This window comes from Corythoichthys intestinalis, chromosome 7, assembly GCF_030265065.1.
Source record: "Corythoichthys intestinalis isolate RoL2023-P3 chromosome 7, ASM3026506v1, whole genome shotgun sequence".
NCBI lineage: Eukaryota > Metazoa > Chordata > Actinopteri > Syngnathiformes > Syngnathidae > Corythoichthys > Corythoichthys intestinalis.
Genome location: NC_080401.1, coordinates 50412687 through 50434749, shown reverse-complemented (window position 1 = coordinate 50434749; position 22063 = coordinate 50412687). Strand labels below are relative to the sequence as shown.

At 37.7% G+C, this 22063-nt stretch overlaps 1 protein-coding gene and 1 non-coding gene across 4 annotated transcripts in view; one reads left to right on the top strand and one right to left on the bottom strand.

Annotated features, from left to right (window-relative positions):
- The first annotated feature begins 2197 nt into the window (after positions 1 to 2197).
- tprg1 (tumor protein p63 regulated 1) overlaps positions 2198 to 22063 on the top strand; it is a 57477-nt gene continuing 37611 nt past the window's right edge. Inside the window, exons 1-4 of one of the 3 annotated variants that reach the window (XM_057840243.1) lie at positions 2198 to 2337; positions 2420 to 2608; positions 8795 to 8886; positions 18982 to 19158. In XM_057840243.1, coding sequence (XP_057696226.1) covers positions 2426 to 2608; positions 8795 to 8886; positions 18982 to 19158 — 452 coding nt within the window. In that variant the 5' untranslated portion in view covers positions 2198 to 2337; positions 2420 to 2425. Of the gene's footprint in view, positions 2609 to 8794; positions 8887 to 18981; positions 19159 to 22063 lie in introns of all 3 variants that reach the window. The other 2 variants (XM_057840244.1, XM_057840242.1) reach the window with 2 other exon arrangements.
- trnah-gug (transfer RNA histidin (anticodon GUG)) lies at positions 18844 to 18915 on the bottom strand. Its single transcript has one exon. It is a non-coding gene; the product is annotated as a tRNA-His (tRNA).

Genomic DNA, 22063 nt, shown 5'->3' with positions numbered 1-22063 from the left:
ACAGGGGTGTCCAAACTTTTTGCAAAGGGGGCCAGATTTGGTGTGGTAAAAATGTGTGGTGCTACCTTGGCTAATTTACGAAGAACAATATAAACAAATTTTAGCAAGCCCTTCTGTGTGTCACATTTGCTTTATTATTATTTTTTTTAAATTCATAATTTCAACAATCTCGCCTTTGTGGCGTTCTCTTTCGACCCTCGGGCTCTTGCGAAATACTGCTGCTGTGAAATTAAACCAGCTTCAAGTTGCTTTAATTTCTCGCTGCGTATTTTCCGTGTAATCTTGTCGTACATGTCAGCGTGTCTTGTTTGGTAATATCCCCTCACATCGAACTCTTTGAAAACAGCGACTGTCTCTTTGCAAATGAGGCAGACACAGTTGCTGCGTATTTTATTGAAGAAATTAGAGATGCACGATAATATCGGTCACCGATAATTATCGGCCAATAATGGCAATTATGACGTCACACAGATAATCCAGATAAAACAAAATTCAACCGATAATGCATTCCGATAATTATATACTTGATTTAGCCTCCAAATGTGCGCAATCAACAATTTTGTCCAATTCTGCTAGTTTTATGGAGGTGTTTTTGCAGTGTAGTAATGTGATATATGTTAGGAATGGCTTACTTTTAAAGGCATTTTTGTGCAACTTGGGTGTTTACTCTCTAAGTAATTGTTGCCAAAAGTGTACCATTACACAATGTCATTGCCATTGTTTAGATGTTGGAATTTACTACTTGTTCACATTTGATGTGGGAAAAAAATAGCACCAAATTACATTTTTGCACAGTAACATTTGATCTTTGTATACTTTAAAATTTTACATACATATTTGAATAGACTTATCGGCGTGACATTATCGGTTATCGGGCGGAAGGGGCAGGAAAATATCGGTTATCGATATCGGTTGAAAAATGTATTATCGTGCATCACTAGAAGAAATAGTCCAATGTCCAACTATCCTTGAAGCGTCGGCCATCGCAGTCAACTTTTTTATTTATTGATTGTCGCCATTTTAGAAAATTGGAAGTAAAGGGTCACACGGGGTAATGTTGCTTAAAGTGCTGCTCTTAAAGTTTTTCCAAACTTTCGTGAGAATAGGCTGAGTTTCTGTGGACAAGATAGTTGTAGATATCAGGGTAGCAGATGTCAGGCAGAGACGGCGAAGACAGCGGGTCGAAAAATATCGATTTATATATCAAATATGGATCTGGCGAATGGATCGACCGAAGCTTTTCCACATAACGCCTTTTATGCAACACATCCAATAAGTTTGCAGCGTCTGAAGGCACCGGGGCCTCCATGAATTGCACTATAAATTGCACGATAAATTGAGACCATTGAGAATACGGACAATATGGCGGCACAATACAGCGACACGTCATTGTGTGACGTTGGTGATTGGGGTCTATTGAATCCTAGCAGCTAATTGGGGCAAAAATTAAAGTTTACTCACCAGTAATAAAATGTTGCCTGCAAACGTAAATGTGCTTGCATTTAGGTTCCCACAGGCGAAAATAGTCCACGGAACCGTCTTCTTTTACTGTTCCTCGATTAATTGTTCTCAGCCATTTGTTTCTCCTTTTCTACTCACGTGGAAGAATGAAGAACTTCAAATGCGGCTCCGAACTTTTCCTTGTGTGACAACCCGCAACACAGCAACTTTTCGTCATTCCGACGGAAAAAAGACCGCAAATAAGACGAAAGTTCAACGCGTTTGTATTATAATGCACGACAGAGCAACTGCTTGTGATTCGTCTTTTGCCCCATTTTCAATATGGCGACGCCTTGTTGTGGCTGGTGACGTCATTAAATGCCCGAATCTCCGACTTCCTCTATGTATAACAGTAGTGATGCGCAACTAGCATGAAGACTACTATGGTAAAGCTAGTCTTCTATAAAACGCAAGTTGTGAAAGCTATTTATATTTATTATTATTAAGTTGCTCTAACTGCACATCCCTAACATACTAGTATATCATAAAGCTAAATAACACTCAAAAGTAAAAGGAAAAAAAACTTACCCTTTGAAGTTGTCGACATCTAGTTAGCTTTTTTTTTTTTTTTTTTTTAATGAATAATTTGTATATTTGCTTCCTCATGCTTAATAAATCACTAGCTTTTACATTCGTGTAAAAATAAAAATTAATAAAGGGGTTAATACATATTTTCATAGTATTAATGAATTATTCATGAATGTTTGGAGCCTGCAAATGGCTTCACGTAACACTACCTCAGAAACAGGAAGTTCTCGTTGCACCTGTTACTGACGGTAGTTTGCTGGATTAAAAAGAAAAAGGGGAGAGGTCAGTTTCGCTACCGAAGACGGAAACGTAACTTCCCCCGGCTTCATTTGCTTTATTGTGCTATGCGTGAAGTTTAGTCACCTGTGGTAACGCTTTTCGTTGATTCAAGACTTCCATGGAGGAAGCGGCTGTGACTCTGGTGGACAAGGTGGCCGCCTCGGCGGGTGAGGTGGCCGGGGGCGAGGCCGAGGAGCCGGTGGCGAACAGCAGAGACAGCCGCAGTCTGTTCGAAGACCCGTCCGGAGAGCCATCACTTTGTGTGAATGACTTTAAATGCAAGAAGTACTTCGTCCTCAGGGTAAACTGATTTATTGAGTTTATGAATCTTATTTATCTCATTTTGTGTCGTAATCTTGTTAGTTAAATTACCCTTGATGATCAAAATGACTGTTTCATAAAGGGAAAATGACTATTTTTGGTCATTAAAAAACTTAAATATCAGCAATTATGGTTAAATTATTATTTATTGTATGTTTTTAAATATTATTCATTAATATAATTAGAAATATATTTAAAAATTAATACAATGCAGTGGTGTTACCAGGATGCCAGGTGTGGGTGGGCATTAGTCTTACCTGGGGGGGCCGCAAAAAAAAAAAAAAAAAAAAAAACAAGGCTACAATGCTCGAGTAGGTCGAAATCCGCCGTAGGGCTACTGCACCCTTGTGATTTGGTCTAAACAAATAAAAGTTGATTTTATTTCACTTAGAACATATTCATAACCGAAAAGTATGGACATGAAGGTGTCAATGTTTTTTTAGGTAACCTATTGTGTAGGGCTGCAGCTATCGAATATTTTAGTAATCGAGTAATCGACTGAAAATTCTATCGATTAATCGAGTAATCGGATAAAACAAATATATTTTTAGGTGAAGCGCAATTATAGATATACATGAGAAAACAAGACATTTTATCATTTTCAGTCAATCAATGTCTTTATTTTTGATGTATATTGTTGAAAACAGCCAACAATTGCATCTCAGATGTAACTAGAATTTTAAAAAATGACTAATTCTAAATAATATATATATATATATATATATATATATATATATATATATATATATATATATATATATATATATATATATATATATATATATATATATATATATATATATAAACACACCTAAAAATGCCTTTACGCTTGATAACACACATCACTTAAAAGTTAGGATTTTTTCCCACGTTTTTCAATTAAATTTCTATTTGTGTCAAGCCATTTTTAAGTTCTAGTTAAGTTTTAAGTTAGTCTAAACTGTAAATCCTGATAGGATTTTGAGTTTTTGCACTGTTCAAAATAAATGTATGATACAGGCTGTATTGGAGCACATTAGGGACTAGTGCTACTTGGTGTTTTATCCAGCAATGACTACTGAGCTAAAATTGATAGTTAGCATTATTGAGTTTTTATTTGACACCCTCATCACTCCACAACGCTATGTTATGTTATAGCCTGTATGTAAGACACGTTAGCCACGCATCGAAAGCGGTCTTAATTAATTGAAACCTAGCCCTCTGCAGTGCTAACGTAAGGTGAGCTAGTAGTGACAGTAACGTTAATCTTATACAGTATATTAGCGTTTAGCGCTCTTTATTAGCGCTTAGCGCTCTACTGCTTTAAGATGGCGGCCGTTTGCTAACGCTGCCCAGACGCGGCCTAGTCTGTCATTGTGCATCTAGTTCAACATACATGTGATCTCTATGAGACTCACTGGACGCGACCTGCAACTAACGTAGCATGAGCGGGCTAGTATTTAGCAACGTCGGTGTCGTTTGTAGCGGTTGTCGGCTGCAGTAAGTTTTTTTTTTTTGCTTCTTCCTCTACGCACGTGACATCAGCGCGTTGTCCCGCATTAAAAGTAGTCCGAGCAAAACGTGATGCTTAGAGCTGTCAAAATAAACGATTACTCGAGGTGAATAAAATTACTCGGATCAGTTTTTAAACTCGAGTTACTCGAGTTGCTCGAGTATTCGTTTCAGCTCTACTATTGTGATTCCTCGGTTTTATTGTTATTATTATAGTTATTCTTTGTTCCGCAGCCCCTTTGAGCTCAATTTGACTCCATTAGGATGCTTCAAAATGCACCAAAATCGGCAGGCAGGTCAAAAAAGGGGCGATCTTTGATACTGTGTAAAGACAAATTTCAAATACACTTTGTAGCGCCCTCTAGCAGTCATTCTTTGTCCCGCCGACGCTTTGAGCCCGACTTTGACCCCCTCAGAATGCTTCAAAATTCATCAAACTCAACAGCCAGGTGAACAACGGTGAAAACTTTGATTAAAATAAAAAAAAATAAATAAATCAAAATATGCGTAAATGTGTGTAGCGCCCCCTAGTAATAAAACCAACATTTTTTTCCTTTTTTTTTTTTTTTTTTTTTAAAGGTGAAAGAGGAGGTAACAGCGCAAAGGTTAAAACTTAGAACACATCAGTACTATATGAATGGGATACCATACACGGTGCCCAGACTGCCGTTATTACTACATCCAGTTTTCTTTGGGTGGGCACTGCCCACCCCTGCACCCCCTTGTAATGCACCTGATACAATGCGTATAAAAGCTTAATGATATTAAAATGAATAAAAACAGAAATAAAGTCTGGTTATGGCGTCAAGTTCCCCCCTATTTATTTATTTTTTCATAGTATTTAACTCACTGCATGATATTGACTGCAAAAGACATCAATCGCGTACTGCACGAATGCTATTTTTAGACAGTGACGTCGCCATCGTAACGCAGAAGTGGGTCATTATAGACACGCCCTCGCATACAATCCATGATATATCTGCTTGTTTTCTCCGGCAATCTTTCAAAAAAAGAACATGCCGATCAAACACTGCTGCTATGGAACTTGTAGAAACGACTTTAGACATTGCGACATATGAAGGATGTTTTCTTCATATGTGTCAGGAAACCAAAAACTCGGAGGAAAAAATGTGAAGAATGGATCAACTTGCGCGGCTGTCCAAAAGACCAGTTTAAAGCCAGCAAGGTGAAGCCATTCGCATTTCATATGCAGTAAACATTTTTTGGGGGGCCATGGTCCTACAGAGGACGAAGAGGTAAGCCATTTTGATTTTTTTTAGCGTGGTGTTTTCCGTGCTGCGTCTGTCTGACAATGAATGACATGAAAAAAATTAAATTGGTATCTGCGTAGCGATCGCTACACAAAAATAGCAATATAAATTGCCCCCAAGAACGGTCAGAGACGTAAGACAACCAGAGGATATAATATATAAGAAAGACAGGGCATATGGTGGTAAAAGATAGATTGTTGAAACAGGAAAATGTGATTGTCAGTGGCGTAAGGCAATGCACAAAAGATAAAGGTGGCGATAAAAAAGCTATCTGAATCAGGGCAGCTCTTTTTCCCGTCTTTTTCAGCCCTCGACATTCAAGCCATCTCTTTAACTGAACATTTGTATGTTCTTCCACAACTTAACCAGTGAATTTGGCATCATGTCATTTTCGGACAGAATTGGTAGGTTTAGCTCAGTAAACATCTCATTCGTACACTATTTCCATGCATTTACTATTAGGGACAAACGGGAGGTTGACCCGCTAAGCAACAATTGCTAACATCATGAATATTAATGAGCAAAATTGTGGTGTTGCTTGCGGTACGCCATTCATTTAAACTGAGGACTAGTAATGCTCATCTACCAGTGCCATTGAGTTAAATGAGTGTACTTTAAAGTAAAAAATTCCATAATTCATGAATGAAAGGGTTAAATATTGAAATTCTAGGTCATTAAATCAAATGCAATAAGTGACTATAGAAATATCACTTTTAATACTACTACTAATACTTCTAATAAAGTGTTGAGGGTTCCAAGTCGCCAGGTTATTTAGTTCAACACTATGTAAAAGTGCTTTCCGCCATTCTTGGTGTCATGGTGGACCATTTAGCAAGAGTACAGTATATATAAGTCTATACTTAAATATAAAAGACTATAAGTCGCAGTTTTTTTCATAGTTTGGCAGAGGGTGAGTCTTATACTCTGGAGCGACTTATGTGTGATTATTTACGGTCGGGTCGGGCTGGACTTCTCTCTAGCAAACTTTTCTTTAAAATAAATATATATTCATATATTTATACTAAAACGATGTACGGTTGTGAAATAAAATAAATAATTTGGATAAAACAGAGAAGGCGCTGTGCATGCTTGCGCACGTGAACGGCTTGGCCCCGCTTTCTTTTCAATCTTCGCCTGGCGCCCTCCGCGAGTCCATCCTGGTATTTCCTTTTCGATATGCAGCAGCTTGGAGTGAAAGACAACCTAAATACAGGGGAATTGAAAAGCAAACAACTGCGGTAGGAATGGGGTATGGAAAGGATTCAAATTGTTGAAGATGCTATACAGAAACCTGTGTTGGTTTCGCTGAACGTAAACGAATATGGCACTATGGTCTCATACGAGAAATATATTTGACAAACTTTTCCAGCGTTATTTCGTTGTGTAAATGCATTTATTATGATCATAAAAATATGTAGACTATTTAAACATTGAAAAAACGTGTTTTTTTCTGCCAACTCAAAGAAATTAAAATAAATGTCAAATCCACTATCCGCCTGTTAGAACAGACACACAAGTATAAAATATATAAATGTTTATTGAATAACCACTTTAGTCTCTAGTCTCTAGACTCTTAACTAGGAGAATTCATTACAAAAGACAGGATTTAATTTGTTATCATTATGCATATATACACAGGCATCGTCACAAATGGGAGCACACAAAACGCAACCATGCATCTCACCCCCTTAGTCCTCACAAATAAAACATAGAATTTAGTTTTTTTTTTTCGGGCTCGGGCCTACAAATGAAACCTAAAATTTCGGCTTTTTTCGGGCTCGGGCCTGCAAATCAAGTTAATTGTTCGGCAGGCCGGGTCGGCCTTTAATACCCGCGGGCCGGTCGGGTCCGGCCCGATTTTTTAGGCCCGATTTATCTCTATTGTATTTTTATTTTAAATTGCCTTTCAAGATGACATGTCTGTTCTTGGTGCTGGATTCTATCAAATAAATTCCCCCCCAAAAAATGTGACTTATACTCAGGTGTGACTTACAGTGGGGCAAATAAGTACTTAGTCAACCACCAATTGTGCAAGTTCTCCTACTTGAAAAGAAGAAGACCAAAGAGCTGTCGAAGGACACCAGTGACAAAATTGTAGACCTGCACCAGGCTGGGAAGACTGAATCTGAAATAGGTAAAACACTTGGTGTAAAGAAATCAACAGTGGGAGCAATTATTAGAAAATGGAAGACATACAAGACCACTGATAATCTCTCTTGATCTGGGGCTCCATGCAAGATCTCACCCCGTGGCGTCAAAATGATAACAAGAACGGTGAGCAAAATTCCCAGAACCACACGGGGGGGCCTAGTGAATGACCTACAGAGAGCTGGGACCACAGTAACAAAGGCTACTATCAGTAACACAATGCGCCGCCAGGGACTCAAATCCTGCACTGCCAGACGTGTCCCCCTGCTGAAGCCAGTACACGTCCAGGCTCGTCTGTGGTTCGCTAGAGAGCATTTGGGTGATCCAGAAGAGGAGTCGGAGAATGTGTTATGGTCAGATGAAACCAAAATAGAACTTTTTGGTAGAAACACAGGTTCTCTTGTTTGGAGGAGAAAGAATACTGAATTGCATCCGAAGAACACCATACCCACTGTGAAGCATGGGGGTGGAATCATCATGCTTTGGGGCTGTTTTTCTGCAAAGGGACCAGGACGACTGATCTCTGAAAAGGAAAGAATGAAGGGGGCCATGTATCGAGAGATTTTGAGGGAAAATCTCCTCCCATCAGCAAGGGCATTGAAGATGAGACGTGGCTGGGTCTTTCAGCATGACAATGATCCCAAACACACAGCCAGGCAAGTGGCTCCGTAAGAAGCATTTCAAGGTCCTGGAGTGGCCTAGCCAGTCTCCGGATATCAACCCCATAGAAAATCTGTGGAAGGAGTTGAAAGTCCGTGTTGCCCAACGACAGCCCCAAAACATCACTGCTCTAGAGGAGATCTGCATAGGGGAATGGGCCAAAATACCAGCAACAGTGTGTGAAAAGCTTGTGAAGAGTTACAGAAAACGTTTGGCCTCCGTTATTGCCAACAAAGGTTACATAACAAAGTATTGAGATGAACTTTTGGTATTGACCAAATACTTATTTTCCAGCTTGATTTGCAAATAAATTCTTTAAAAATCAAACAATGTGATTCTGTTTTTTTTCCACATTCTGCCTCTCATTTTTGAGTTTTACCTATGTTGACAATTACAGGCCTCTCTTCTATTTTCAAGAGGGAGAACTTGCACAACTAGTGGTTGACTAAATACTTATTTGCCCCACTGTATATATGTTTTTTTCCTTTTTATTGCACATTTTTTGGCTACTGCGACTTATACTCAGGTGCGATTTATAGTCCAAAAAATACGGTAGTAACAACCCAGTGTGTGTTTGTGTTTATTTTCTTTTGCAGCCTGGCACGCTGCAACAAGCCATCAAAGAAGTTAAAGTTCTGATTGATCCAGAAGTCGATGGCAACATTCTCGGCATCTGGCTTATGGCGGAGTGAGTTCATTGCACATGCACACTCACTGTTCATCAGATCATTCACTTTCAGCACCTCCGAGTTATACCAAATTGGACATCCATCACCGTTAATGGTGGCCAATTAGTTAAATGTCAGTTATCATTAATTTTCACTGTAGCAAAATGTCCCGCGATAACGCTAAGAATATGGCAATAACCTGACATACTGAAAATAGTGCATACGTTAGCGCTGTTACCACTTGTGTGCAGAGCTTTCAGGAAACGTTTGAAAGGCCAAGCGAGCAAGTGGATTGAATTATAAATAATACAGTTTTTCCCCGTTTAGATTTGTCCTACATTCGGGTCAACGGGTTTTCGCAGCTGCCGGATTCCTGCGGAGCTTGTAGGGACTCATGTCGTCGACATCATCGGGCCTGTGTTAGCATTTTACATGATCCAAGTAACTGAAAACTTAATTTCAAGTTTAATTTTCAAGTTTAAAACTTTCATTTTCATGCGACAGCAATTGTTATACTTTCCAGTAGCTAATGTTGTAACTGCTGGTAGATGTTGTTGCACCACATCTACAGTTACACCCAGTTTTTCTGGCGTTCCAGAAATAGTTTAAAAGGCTAGACAAAATTGAAGCCAGGCGCAGATTGCGGAAAGTTACTTTCACTTCAACCAAACCTGTTGGCTGCTGGAATTTTGTTGTGCTTTCAGCACGTCGTCTGAAACGTGTGACGCGCATGTTCCTGCTATGATTTTTATAGGTTTGAAGTGTGTTTTGTTGTTTGCATTTTAAACAATATCCATCTCTCTGATGATAGTCTCAAGAGGACAAAAGCAATGAAACACAACTTGATGTAATCAGAAGTAATCAGAAAAGTAAAATTTATTTTTAAAAACAGTGTTGAAATGCATTTTTAAAAAAACTCCACATTGTATGTAAGATTGTTTTATTCAGAATTTTTTGTAATTACTTTACTTTTAAAAATTGTCAGCCGCCCCCCCCCCCCCCCCCCCCCAATGTATTTGTTAGGGCTGTCAAACATTGTTAAAATTTTTAATCGCGTTAATCACAGCTTAAAAATTAATTAATCATAATTAATTGCAATTCAAACCATCTCTAAAATATGCCATATTTTTCTGTAAATTATTGTTGGAATGGAAAGATAAGACACAAGACGGACATAAACATTCAACATACTGTACATAAGTACTGTATTTGTTTCTTGTAACAATACATCCATAAGATGGATTTAACATTATTAACATTTATGTGTATTTTGCATACATTATTAACATTTATGTGTATTTTGCATAGCTATTTGATTGGGAATGCCAGTTCTCTTTGCATTGAGCGCTTTTCTTTTGTGAACATTATTTTTTTGAGAAATAGGAATATTATTTTTGTTGCGCTTTCACTAAATGATACTGTAGCGACTTAACTGTTCGGCCCAAATGCATGATGGGAAGTTGGGCAATCATGACTGTCAGTGGTGGCTGCAAATGGTATACAGTATGTTCTGCGTTGTGTTCAATTAGGCGTGCTAAAAAAAAGTACGTCTACTGCTCTGCCCAAATGCGTGATGGGAAGTTGGGCAACCATGACTGTCAGTGGTGGCTGCAAATGGGATACAGTATGTTTGTTCTGCGTTGTGTTCAATTAGGCGTGCTAAGAAAAAGAACGTCTACTGCTCCGCCCAAATGCGTGATGGGAAGTTGGGCAACCATGACTGTCAGTGGTGGCTGCAAATGGTATACAGTATGTTCTGAGTTGTGTTCAATTAGGCGTGTTAAGAAAAAGAACGTCTCCCGCTCCGCCCAAATGCATGATGGGAAGTTGGGCAACCGTGACTGTCAATAATGGTTGAAAATGGTATACAATATGTTCTGCGTTGTGTTCAATTTAGCGTGTTAAGAAAATAATCGTCTCTTGCTCCACCCAAATGTATGATGAGAAATTGGGCAACCATGACTGTTTAGTGGCTTCCAAAGCTTAAGCCAATAAATGGCGCGGTCCATGCGTTGATTGCGTCAAATATTTTAACGTGATTATTAAAAAAATAATAATTACCGCCCGTTAACGCGATAAATTTGACAGCCCTAGTATTTATTCTAAATTAAAGTTAGAACTTTTTCCCCTGAAATATTTTTGTATTTAATAGCGATGCAATCTTTTTGAGTACAACTTAAATCTTTTAATATTAACAATTTTCACTATAATAAAATAAATAAAAACAACACTGGACTCGTTGAATTTTTGTAAAGTACAAATTTAAAAAGTTTTCAAAAATATCAACTTTTTGCTCCACTAAATATTAGAAAGTAATAGGGACAAAATAACATAATTTCTGAGAGCACATGGCTGCCTGAAAACCGGCGCTCCCGCCTTCATCGGCCGGCGACCATGGTGTGCGACATGCCGCCGGTCATCGGCCAGGGGAGGTGGGCATTCCCGCCTTCTCGGTGGACAAACCGGCGGCTTGTCACACACCATTGTTGCCGGCCAATGAGGAAGTGCACTCCCGCCTTCATCGGTCAACAGGGAGCATTGTCACCCACAGAATGCAAGCCACCTTATTATTAAAACGTGTGCCATGATCGCAGTATTTGACATAATATAAAACACTCACTTCCTCGGCCGTCCAATGGTCCCCCGAATATCGGACTTGTTTTGTCCATTTTTTATGGTGATCAGGATATTTTGGAAAACCAACAAGGCTCACACCAGTCTCCCTGGCGTAGCAACAAAAGCCTGAGTAATCCTCAAAATCAGCTGAATCCGCAGTCCTTCCGCATACAATAAAATGGCTGTATAGTGGAGATGATTACTGCAACATTATTTACATTTGATAATGAGTTCAGTTATATTGGCAATTTAGTGACTCATTCTCTGACGTCACATCCGCCTTCTTCCTCAACCCGAAACTCTAGCTGGAAGTCACTCATTTAATGGCACGGGATTCTAAAAGTTGAGTAAATATATCGATCGCTTCCACACACATATCCAAGCAGTCCATTTCATTCAGGAGCATAAAATACTGCGTAAATATGAAATAAACATGCTTTCTGGTGTCATATGCACTTTATGAAAAACATTAAGAAGCAATGTGTTAAGAAGAGAATAGAGAATGCATAGTTTTCTTAACTGTCTTTGAATAAAAAGTATTCGAAGAAGACATTCATATGGCTGAAAATCTAGTGCAGACGTGCTTCAAACCAACCAAATTGATTCTTATACTCTTACCCTGACCATCAACATGGTTGTATTTAGAGGCGTGCGAAATTTCTGATTCTTAGATTATTCGCGATTAGGCCGTGGAATATTGGAGAACGATTCACAAACATCCAAATTCCGATTATTGAAATATACCAGGTAAAGTGGAAATAAAACACAGTCAGCGCGGTCTTCAGGACGCAATGAGGAATGGACCGAGAGCAAATATCATGTTCAACTCATGCCGCTAGATTTTAAAAAATAAATATATAATACCTGACTGCGGACGTCAGCCACTACAAACAGCGTCCAGTTGATAGTTGCTACAAACATACGGCAACATACGGCTATGGTAGATATCACATATAGCTAGAACTAGATGTGAAATGACAGACGACGGCCGTGTTAGATCATATACCAAGAACTAGATGCGAAATGACAGATTTTCCCGCGCTAGTAAACAGGCGCCATCTTAAAGCAGTAGACTTCTCTTGAAGGCTCTGTTGTAGCGAACCTAATTACTTTTTATCTAAAAAAAAAAAAAAAAACGGCAAAATTTTGACTTGAATCTATCCTTAAATGATGAAACAGTTTTAAAACTTTCACGTCGAAAGTAGACAGAAGGGAAATTATGGGATAACGGGAGCAATTTTAACCACTTTAACGGTTGATTCACGACATTAAATTAATTGAATGTAGTTTAAAGCTGCCGATACAGAATGGGGACTTAAGTATTTTATTTACCGTTTTTAACCGTTAACTTGATACTGAAATAGTAGTTTGTTTAGCCTGAGAGGATTTTTGAACAATTTTGGAACTAGTGTACAAACAAAAATAAAAGCGGGAGGGGGGGGGTGTGGTGCATCAATAAACGATTTATAATCGAATCGGAGCCTCTGAATCATAATCGAACAGCCCAAAGATTCCCACCTCTAGTTGTAACTAGAGATGTCCCGATTGATCGGGATGCCGATTGATTGGGTCCGATCACGTCATTTTCAAAGTATTGGAATCGGCAAAAAAATATCGGCCATGCCTTTTATAAATATATATATTTTTTTAATTAAATCGTTTTCTATTTGTATTTAACGTTACAGATATAATGTTCCACTTATCCAGAGTCTTTAGTTTAGGCCTAAGGTAGGATTATCAAATTTATCCCTATAACGGCAGTAATTAATTTTTAAAAAAATGTATCACGTTAAAATATTTAACGCAATTAATGCATGCACTGCACGACCCACTCACGCATTGTCGCGCTCCATCTGTAATGGCGCCGTTTTGCCTATTTAGAGAGATATAAGGCAGCGTAAAATGAGTAGAGTGAATTTTGGCAGCCTTTGGATCCTTATTTTAATTGGCTAAAGTCTTACAATCCCTCTCCCTTTGATTAGAAATATCATGGGAACCAATGTGGGGAAGCAAGGTAGCAATTGATCTTATTGTTAACACCTTATGTTATTTTCCAACGCAGAGAAGATATATCAATTGGTAGCACTACTCACAGTCATGGGTCCACTTCCCATCATGCATTTGGGCATGGCCTTCAGTATCTTTTACTGAAAGCTCAACAAATACACTAGATGGCAATATTTAGTCACAATATACAAAGTAACAAGTCTTTCTATCCGTGGATCCCTCTCACAGAAACAATGTTAATAATGTAAATGCCATTTTGAGGATTTATTGTCATAATAAACAAATACAGTACGTATGTACTGTATGTTGAATGTATATATTCGTCCGAGTTTTATTCATTTTTTTCTTAATGCATTGCCAAAGTGTATATGATCGGGAAAAATTATCGGAATGATTGGAATTGAATTAGGAGGAAAAAAAAAAAAAAGCAATCGGATCGGGAAATATCGGGATCGGCACATACTCAAACTAAAACGATCGGGATCGGATCGGGAGCAAAAAAATATGACCGGAACAACCCTAGTTGTAACTGTATGACTAATATTCCTTAGAAAGTAATAATACATTTTCCTTGTAAGATTGCATCTTAAATCCTCCATAGGTGTCTCAATACTTTCGTCCTCTTTATGTCTCCTTTAGTTTGCAGTAAAAGCTTACTCATTTTTTCCCCCCATTTTGTTTGCATAGGTGGCGACGTGCCTCGATGATGCACAGTAAAATCCCAATTTAGAACTCTGTTTTTGTGTTTATCTGATTGAATCCCTACAAAATTTAACAAGAGCTTATTAATTTTGTAAGGTGAGTTACTTAATCATTTCCTTTTCTTTATTTGCTTGGGTAAAAACAGAATGGAGGCCTTAGAAACACTTGCATGCATATTTTATGATCTTTTCGCCACCGGCGTTTTTGTGAAAATTTCGAGCTTTTATAGTACATAATTGAGCAGCCCTCCGATACATGTTTTTTGTATTAACCTGAAGCCGTCACGTTGACTAAAACGCTAGCGGTAAAGGCTTCTTCCAGCGTTCCGTGCAACACAAGTCATTTTCTTGATGAGTTCCAATTAGTGTTTTGAACGAAGACATCAGACAAATCATCAATCCTGCCAGCCATTAACGAAAACGAAGAACATTTTCCCCATTTACCAAATTCTTCATGCAGGCAATTGCTGTAATTTGTGCTCGCTTTTCCACTTTGCAATTAATAGAGAAAAATTTGAAGAGGAAAATATGCTTTGCTGTTGCAATATTGCGTGGACAGTATGAACCTATAGTATAAATAGATTTTGCTATATATTTATCTGTAACATTTCGTTTTATTCCTTTTCAGTGATTCAATTAATGACATTTTTTTTTTTTGTGTAAAACCTAAAGTAATATGAGTTGGTAATGTATGGTATCCTAAAAGTGTCAAAAATTAAATAAATAAAAAAATCTTTTTGAAATAAATACCCTTTGATAAATAAGACAAATTGTGTGGCCCTTTAATTGTAAGACAAGATAAAAGGCGTTTTTCACATTTTTTTTTTTATTTCATAATGCCTTCCTCCACAATAGCCTTTTTATTTCATAATGTCCTTTTTCAGCACAATGACATTTTACAAGATAAAGCATTTTTCACCAAGTCATTTTTTTCATAATGTCTTTTTCCACAATGGCCTTTTTATTTCATAACGTTGTTTTCCAGCACAGTAAAGCGTGTGCTTTCAATCAAATACATAAGGCAGAATCAGTTAAGTGATTGGCTGGATGGATCGTGGAGTCTGGCTATCTGCGCTAGCATTTGATGATCGATGAACTGTTCGGTAAACTTCTAGAAAGAATCTAATCAAAAACACACTTCTGCTGAAATCCTCGTTTAGGCTGACTTAAAAGTCTTTCATTACTACCCAACCGGTTCGCAACTTCTCTGACTAACTCTGGAAGTGACGCTACCAAATGTTAGCGCAGCTACCCAGACTCCACGAATCTCCAAACTGCAGATGATGTTGTCACAACTCAGTGTAAGTACTGTATGTTTCAGGGGATTTTATTTTATCTTAACCAATCTTTATTAATACGTGATAATAATACTAACACTAACAGTGTTTTAACACAATTTAACACAAAAAAATGACACTGCTAACAGGCACATCCATTTTGTGACTTAGGCTCGGTCCATACCGCAGGTCTAAATTCACAATTTCGATTTTTTCATGATTTTCCAACTCCAGTGAGGCATAAACCTGACTGTCTGAATGGGATAAGTCACTTAAAAGTAGACCATATCAAATCCGATCTAGGTCACTTTCATATGTGGTTAAAATCTGATCCGGGCCACATTTTTCCAGAATGTGGCTGCGGTCTAAACTGTCAAGTCTCCCCAATTGAAATTGATGCAGCAATTACGTCAGCAAAGAGCGAGAGTATTAGAGGACAGCAGCGTTGTAGCTGTATATTACTCGGTTTTACTCTATTACATACTCGGTTTTCTTTCTGTGCTCCAAATGAGCAATATTTCAAGATTGCTTACACAGCCGAGAGTCGCTGCAAACTGCCCGTATGTGTGTGCGTCATGCATGAATTCTATCAGTTCATATAAACTTTAAATATAAGACTAAATTGGGATTATTTACCGTAATTTCCCGAATATAAGGCGCACCCGTGTATAATGCGCACCCAAAATTTACCTGTAAAATCTAGGGGAAATTAATGTACCCGTTTATAACGCGCACCCTAATTTTAGCACCAATAAATAGAAGAATACAAGAAAACAGCTCGTGTACAGATACAGAAATGTCATTATACTGAATGGTGAAACACAGCACAAGCGTAGCATATTGGTAGTTCAAAACATTACCATAAACTGACAATATTTACGGTAATATTATAATTTGACAATTTCTCCAACTTACCAGAATCTAGGAGAAAACAAAACAGATGTGACTTTTCTTTTAAAGGCTGCTGTATAACTTGCTCGTTTCATCATGATGAATCAATGTTTCTTCCATGGATTGATACGGTAAAATGAAAGTGAAAACGTACGTAAGTCGGAAACCCGTGAGAGCTCATCGCTGTCGACACGACAGTAACAATAGGAGCTATTGTTATTTGGGTTTGAGTTTCCCGAGGGACAGATATAGTTGACGGACGCAGGAAGTCTGTGTGCTTACGTATGTTATGGTCCGAGTTGCGGAGCTGCAATAAACGTTGACTCAAATGAGTTCAAGAAACTAAATTCTGTGCTTTATGAAGAGTAAAAAAAGCTGAATTTAACACAGACGAAATCATTCGGCCGATCAGAGTGAACTATTACCGAAACAAAATGGTGACGTCACGTACGGTAATGGTCGGCAACTGATCACCACATACATTTCTTCAACACAACGTGGCCGTGTCAATTTAAAAAAATCGGTTTAAATTAGGGCTGTCAAAATTATCGCGTTAACGCGCGATAATTAATTTTTTTAATTAATCACGTTAAAATATTTGACGCAATTAACGCACATGTCCCGCTCAGACAGTATTCTGCCTTTTGGTAAGTTTTACAGCAAGGCTTTTTGTGCTGTCTAACAGCGAACTCTTGTGGTCGCTTTGCGACATGGTTTATTGTTGTCTTGCCAGTTCAATATGGCTGCACGACGTCTCGAGCTGACGCCTACGTTGTTATGTTGTGCGTATATGATCCTTGGACAAGATTTGTCCGTAAGTATGGTTGTTGTAAATAACGTACATATTATGTTAGTAAGCGAAATGTTATATTTTTTGTATGAGAAGCTTTTTGTTTATGTGTAGTGAACCTGTATAGCGTGCTAAGCTAACGTTGTTGCTAATGCAATGCTTGTGTACTTTTTTTATGTAGTTTTACGACGGTCTAAAGAGGACAATGGTTTGAGGCCATTTCATTAATAAATCAGATGAAAAAGAAAGAAGTCTGATTATTATGGCGTCGTTCACTAGCTGTCTAGCTTTGGAAAAAGTAGACGCTTCGGAGTGAGGACAGCATAGACAGATTTAAATGACAGTAGAGTGAAATGCCCACTACAGTCCTTATGTACCGTATGTTGAATGTATATATCCATCTTGTGTCTTATCTTTCCATTCCAACATTTTACAGAATATATATATAATTTACAGAAAAATATGGCATATTTTATAGATGGTTTGAATTGCGATTAATTGCGATTAATTACGATTAATTAATTTTTAAGCTGTAATTAACTCGATTAAAATTTTTAATCGTTTGACAGCCCTAGTTTAAATATATATATATATGTATATATATATATATTTTTGTCTCCATCCATGTACCCGTTTATAATGCGCACCATGATTTTACAAGTTGATTTGGGGGAAAAAAAGTGCGCGTTATATTCGGGAAATTACGGTATGTCTTGTATTTGTGTCCTCTTTTTAGAACTCAAAATATGATCACCCTTGAATGACCTTGAGCCAGCATGTGTAGTCATTTGTTTTGATGCTCCTGTGCATGCGGGTCAGTTTTCTCAGCACATCTCGGACTGTGAATTAGTGCACATGCGTAATACTTGAACGGGCTCAATGGACAAAGGCAGTCTGAAAGAGCACGCCAAAAAAACAGATAAGACAAAAAAATCGGAATTGTGCATTAAGACCTCCAGTATGAACCTAGCTTAAATTATACACACTGATAGCTCAAGTCTAACAGTGCATGTGATAATATTAATACATTATTTTGAGTATTAATGACATCATGAAGAAGGGCAAGCAATCCGGGATACTTCCATTTGATTGGTTAAAGTATTACCACCACAAGATGGCCTCTTCGCGGAAATGCTGGCATTCATATACATTTAAATTCTGTGTTGCCTCTCAATTTAAATGTAATATTTTGACTTCCAAGGGTAAAACAACTGTTAGAATAGAATATAATTGAATAGAATATTGTCATTGTACAAAGTACAACTGTGCAAATATTGCATATGCAGTACCCAGATTGAGACAAATGTCTGAGAACAAATTACTTAGTAAGATGCATGTGACAATGTTGTTGCGTTAGTAGTGCAATTACAGTGTCATTTCAGTGCAAACTTTAGTTGAGTATGGTGACAGCTCTTGGAAAGAAACTGTCTCTTAGTCTGTTTGTTTAGATTGGTATGGCCCTGAAGCACCTGCCGGAGGCCGAAAGGTTAAAGAGGTGGAAGATGGGGTTTGTAAAGTCCTTTATAATGCCCCGTGCTCTTTCTAGGCACCGACAGTGGTAGAAGGTGGATAAGGGAGGAAGGCGGAAGTTCTTGTTGAAATGAAAACCTTTCTCGTAGTTTCCAACTATTCTCTTGTAATATATAGGATTACGTCTGACACATTTAATCACTCTGCTGCTCCTATCATAAAAGATGCCGTGACCCGGATTCGAACCGGGGTTGCTGCGGCCACAACGCAGAGTACTAACCACTATACGATCACGGCGAGCTAGTCAGGCTGGTCATGTGAGTTATGCACAGCTAAAAATAAACACCGTATGTTTGCCTTCAGGGTTGATCACTGGAACAACGAAAAGGAGCGTCTCTGCGTTATCACGGACAATTTCCTGCTGGTCTGCAAATATGACTTTGTCATGTTCCAGTGCGAGCAGATCCAGAAGATCCCACTCAACATGGTGGACCGCATCTGCTACGGAAACTTCACATTCCCGCCAAATTCTGTGCTACAGTAAGTGAACAAAAAATGGATCCGTACGTGCAAGGGCGTAGGTTTGCAGAGGGACGGTAGGGACATAACACTACCAACTTTTCAGGATGCTCAAATTATCCCCACCAACTTTTAAGCAACCTCATTTGCATTATATAATGACTTAAGTTATATAGGTCATTTAGATTGTCTTCCTATATGTTGTAAGGATAGAATTGATCCTACCATTATTAAATCAATTAAAGTAGTTTAATTATGTTCACTTTCACTGACCCCTTTTCACTTGTTGAATGTGCCAGTCCACGTTCCCCCTGAAACGCACATTTGATTGGCTGATGACTTGAACCCCCCCCCCCCCACACACACACACACACCTATTCACAGCCAAAAAGAAATACAACATGCCGCCACCCCCGCCCCCTTCAAAGATGAGGGGTATTAGAAGTTTTTTTCCGCCAGCAGCAGCCACTGTAAGTAATTTAAAAAGACGTCAATGCTGTGGAGGTGGGGAATATTCCACTAATTTTGCTACTGCTACAGTGCTTCAAGTCGATTTTACTCCGATTTCTTGAAATAAGAAAAACAGCTAGCTGAAAATAAGCTTAACAGACTTATTATAAGCAAAAAGTGTGTATACTTACTCTTAAAAGAAAAACTTGTTTTTCAGAAATGTTCTTCTTGCAAGAACATTGTTCAAAACATTATTTGAAATAATTTTCTTCTTGATTTATTTGAAAAATGACTAACTTTTAGATGTATGGGCTCAATATGAACAAATAGTAATATTTACTTAAAGTAAGTGGAAGACTCTGACTCATTAATCTGTTAACTAGCCTTTAACACTCAAAAAAAGATGGCGAAAACTATTTGACTAGATTAAAAAAAATTATTAGATTAAGGCATTATAAATTTGCAGTGTTAAAGTTAGTATAGGTCAATACAGATTTTGCAATAATCATTTAGCCTGTAAACTAATTAGGTTCATATTGGTGAGAAATGTAGCCCTGACCCCCATTCACCAAATATGTTTGGTCCTAATAATGTCCCGTCCCCAGCAAAAGTTTGCATGCAGGTTTTGCTGTTATATCGTCCCTACCAATATTAAGACCAAACCTACGCCCTTGCGTACTAGGGGTGCAACGGTTCAGTTAGCCCACGGTTCGGTTTGAACCTCGGTTTTGGGATCACGGTTTCGGTTCGGTTTCGGTTTGCGTTTTCCTTTTTTTTTTTTTTTTTTTTTTTTTTTTTTTTAATTAGTTTTTTTTAACTGCCTTTATTTTGCTTTTAAGAAAATGAAATAAACACTTAAAATGTAAACATTTTCGACTGTTAAAATGCCTCTTAGCTCTTTGGCTTGTGTAGTGACTGACTCATAAAATACACACACAGTAGTAAAAAAGTTACTTGGCAAAGTAACTGGTGTTACCTTTCATGTTATTTTTCCAAAAAAAAAAAAAAAAAAAAAAAAAAAAAAAACAGTAACCTTTGCTATGTTTGGAGGTCATTTAATTTTGTGAATCAACCGTTAAAGTTGATAAAATTGCTCCCGTTTTTGCATTAGTTCCCTTCTGTCTACTTTCGACATAAAAATATTTTAAAACTGTTTCATCCTTTAGAGATAGACTCAAGTCAAGATTTTGCCGATTTAGGAGTATTTTAGATAACAAGTTACTTAGGTTCGCTCGGAAGGTTCACTACAACAGTGCCTTTCTGAGAAGTTTACCGCTCTAAAATGGCGGCTGTTTACTGACGCTACTGAGTCTGTCATTTCGCATGTAGTTCTATATGCATGAGATTAGTGCTGCAACGATTAATCGATTAACTCGAGTATTCGATTAGAAAAAAAGAATCGAATTAAATTTTGCTGCTTCGAGTATTCGTTTAATTAAAGTGGGGCTGTAATGGTTTGTTTATGAAAGTGTTTGCATTTACTTTAATTGATTTGGGTGGATACACTGCCCTCTAGTCTGCCTCATTTTACATGGCCAAATCCAGCTCCTCCCTGTTAAGACCAACATAAGCTAGGTTTTTGTTTGAACTAATGTTTTTTAATGCATTCGTAATTTAGTTTAAAGGTATATTTTGCCAATTTTTGTGGTAATATGTGTCTGAACCATTTGTTAAGAGCATTGTAAAAAAAAAATAATAATAAAAAAAAGTATTTTCTAGCATTTAAGCTAGTGGAAGTTTGCTTTGTAAGTTAGCCAATTGTTCTTTTGGTGCACCTAAGTAGATCCTTATTTACTTCTTTTTTTATACCATTTGAGGCCCAGCTCAAGTATTTTAATTTTTTCATGTTTATCCGATTACTCGATTTGTCGAACTAACTAGTTCATTGATCAATCCACCACTGAAATAATCGATAGCTGCAGCCCTAGTGTGTTATCAAGCGTAATGAAATTTTTAGGTAAGAAATAAGATTTTTTTAATCAGAGTTTATAAGATTTATAAGAAGTTTTTGAGTAAAAACAGTAAAAAAGTTTTTTTGTTTTTTTTCTAGTCACTTCTGAGATGCAATTGTTGGCTGTTTTCAACAATGTACATCGAAAATAAAGACATTGTTCGACTGAAAATGGTTCAATATTAGAAGAAATGTCTTGTTTTCTTATGTATATTTATAATTGCTCCTTACCTAAAAAAAATGTTTTATCCGATTACTCGATTAATCGATAGAAATATCAGTCGAATACTCGATTACTAAAATATTCGATAGTTGCAGCCCTACATGAGATATCTAGGCGTAGATTGTAGGCTGTCGGCCACAGTCAGGAAATATTGGAGCCACCTAGCCTAGCATCGCATTTGCTACAGCGTCACAACAAACACTCTTCCCTCTCCGTGTCTGACTTCAACCAACGTATTAACGCACATTGTCTCGTTGCCGAAACGGTGACAAGATCCGAACGGAGGAAAAAACATAATGCAC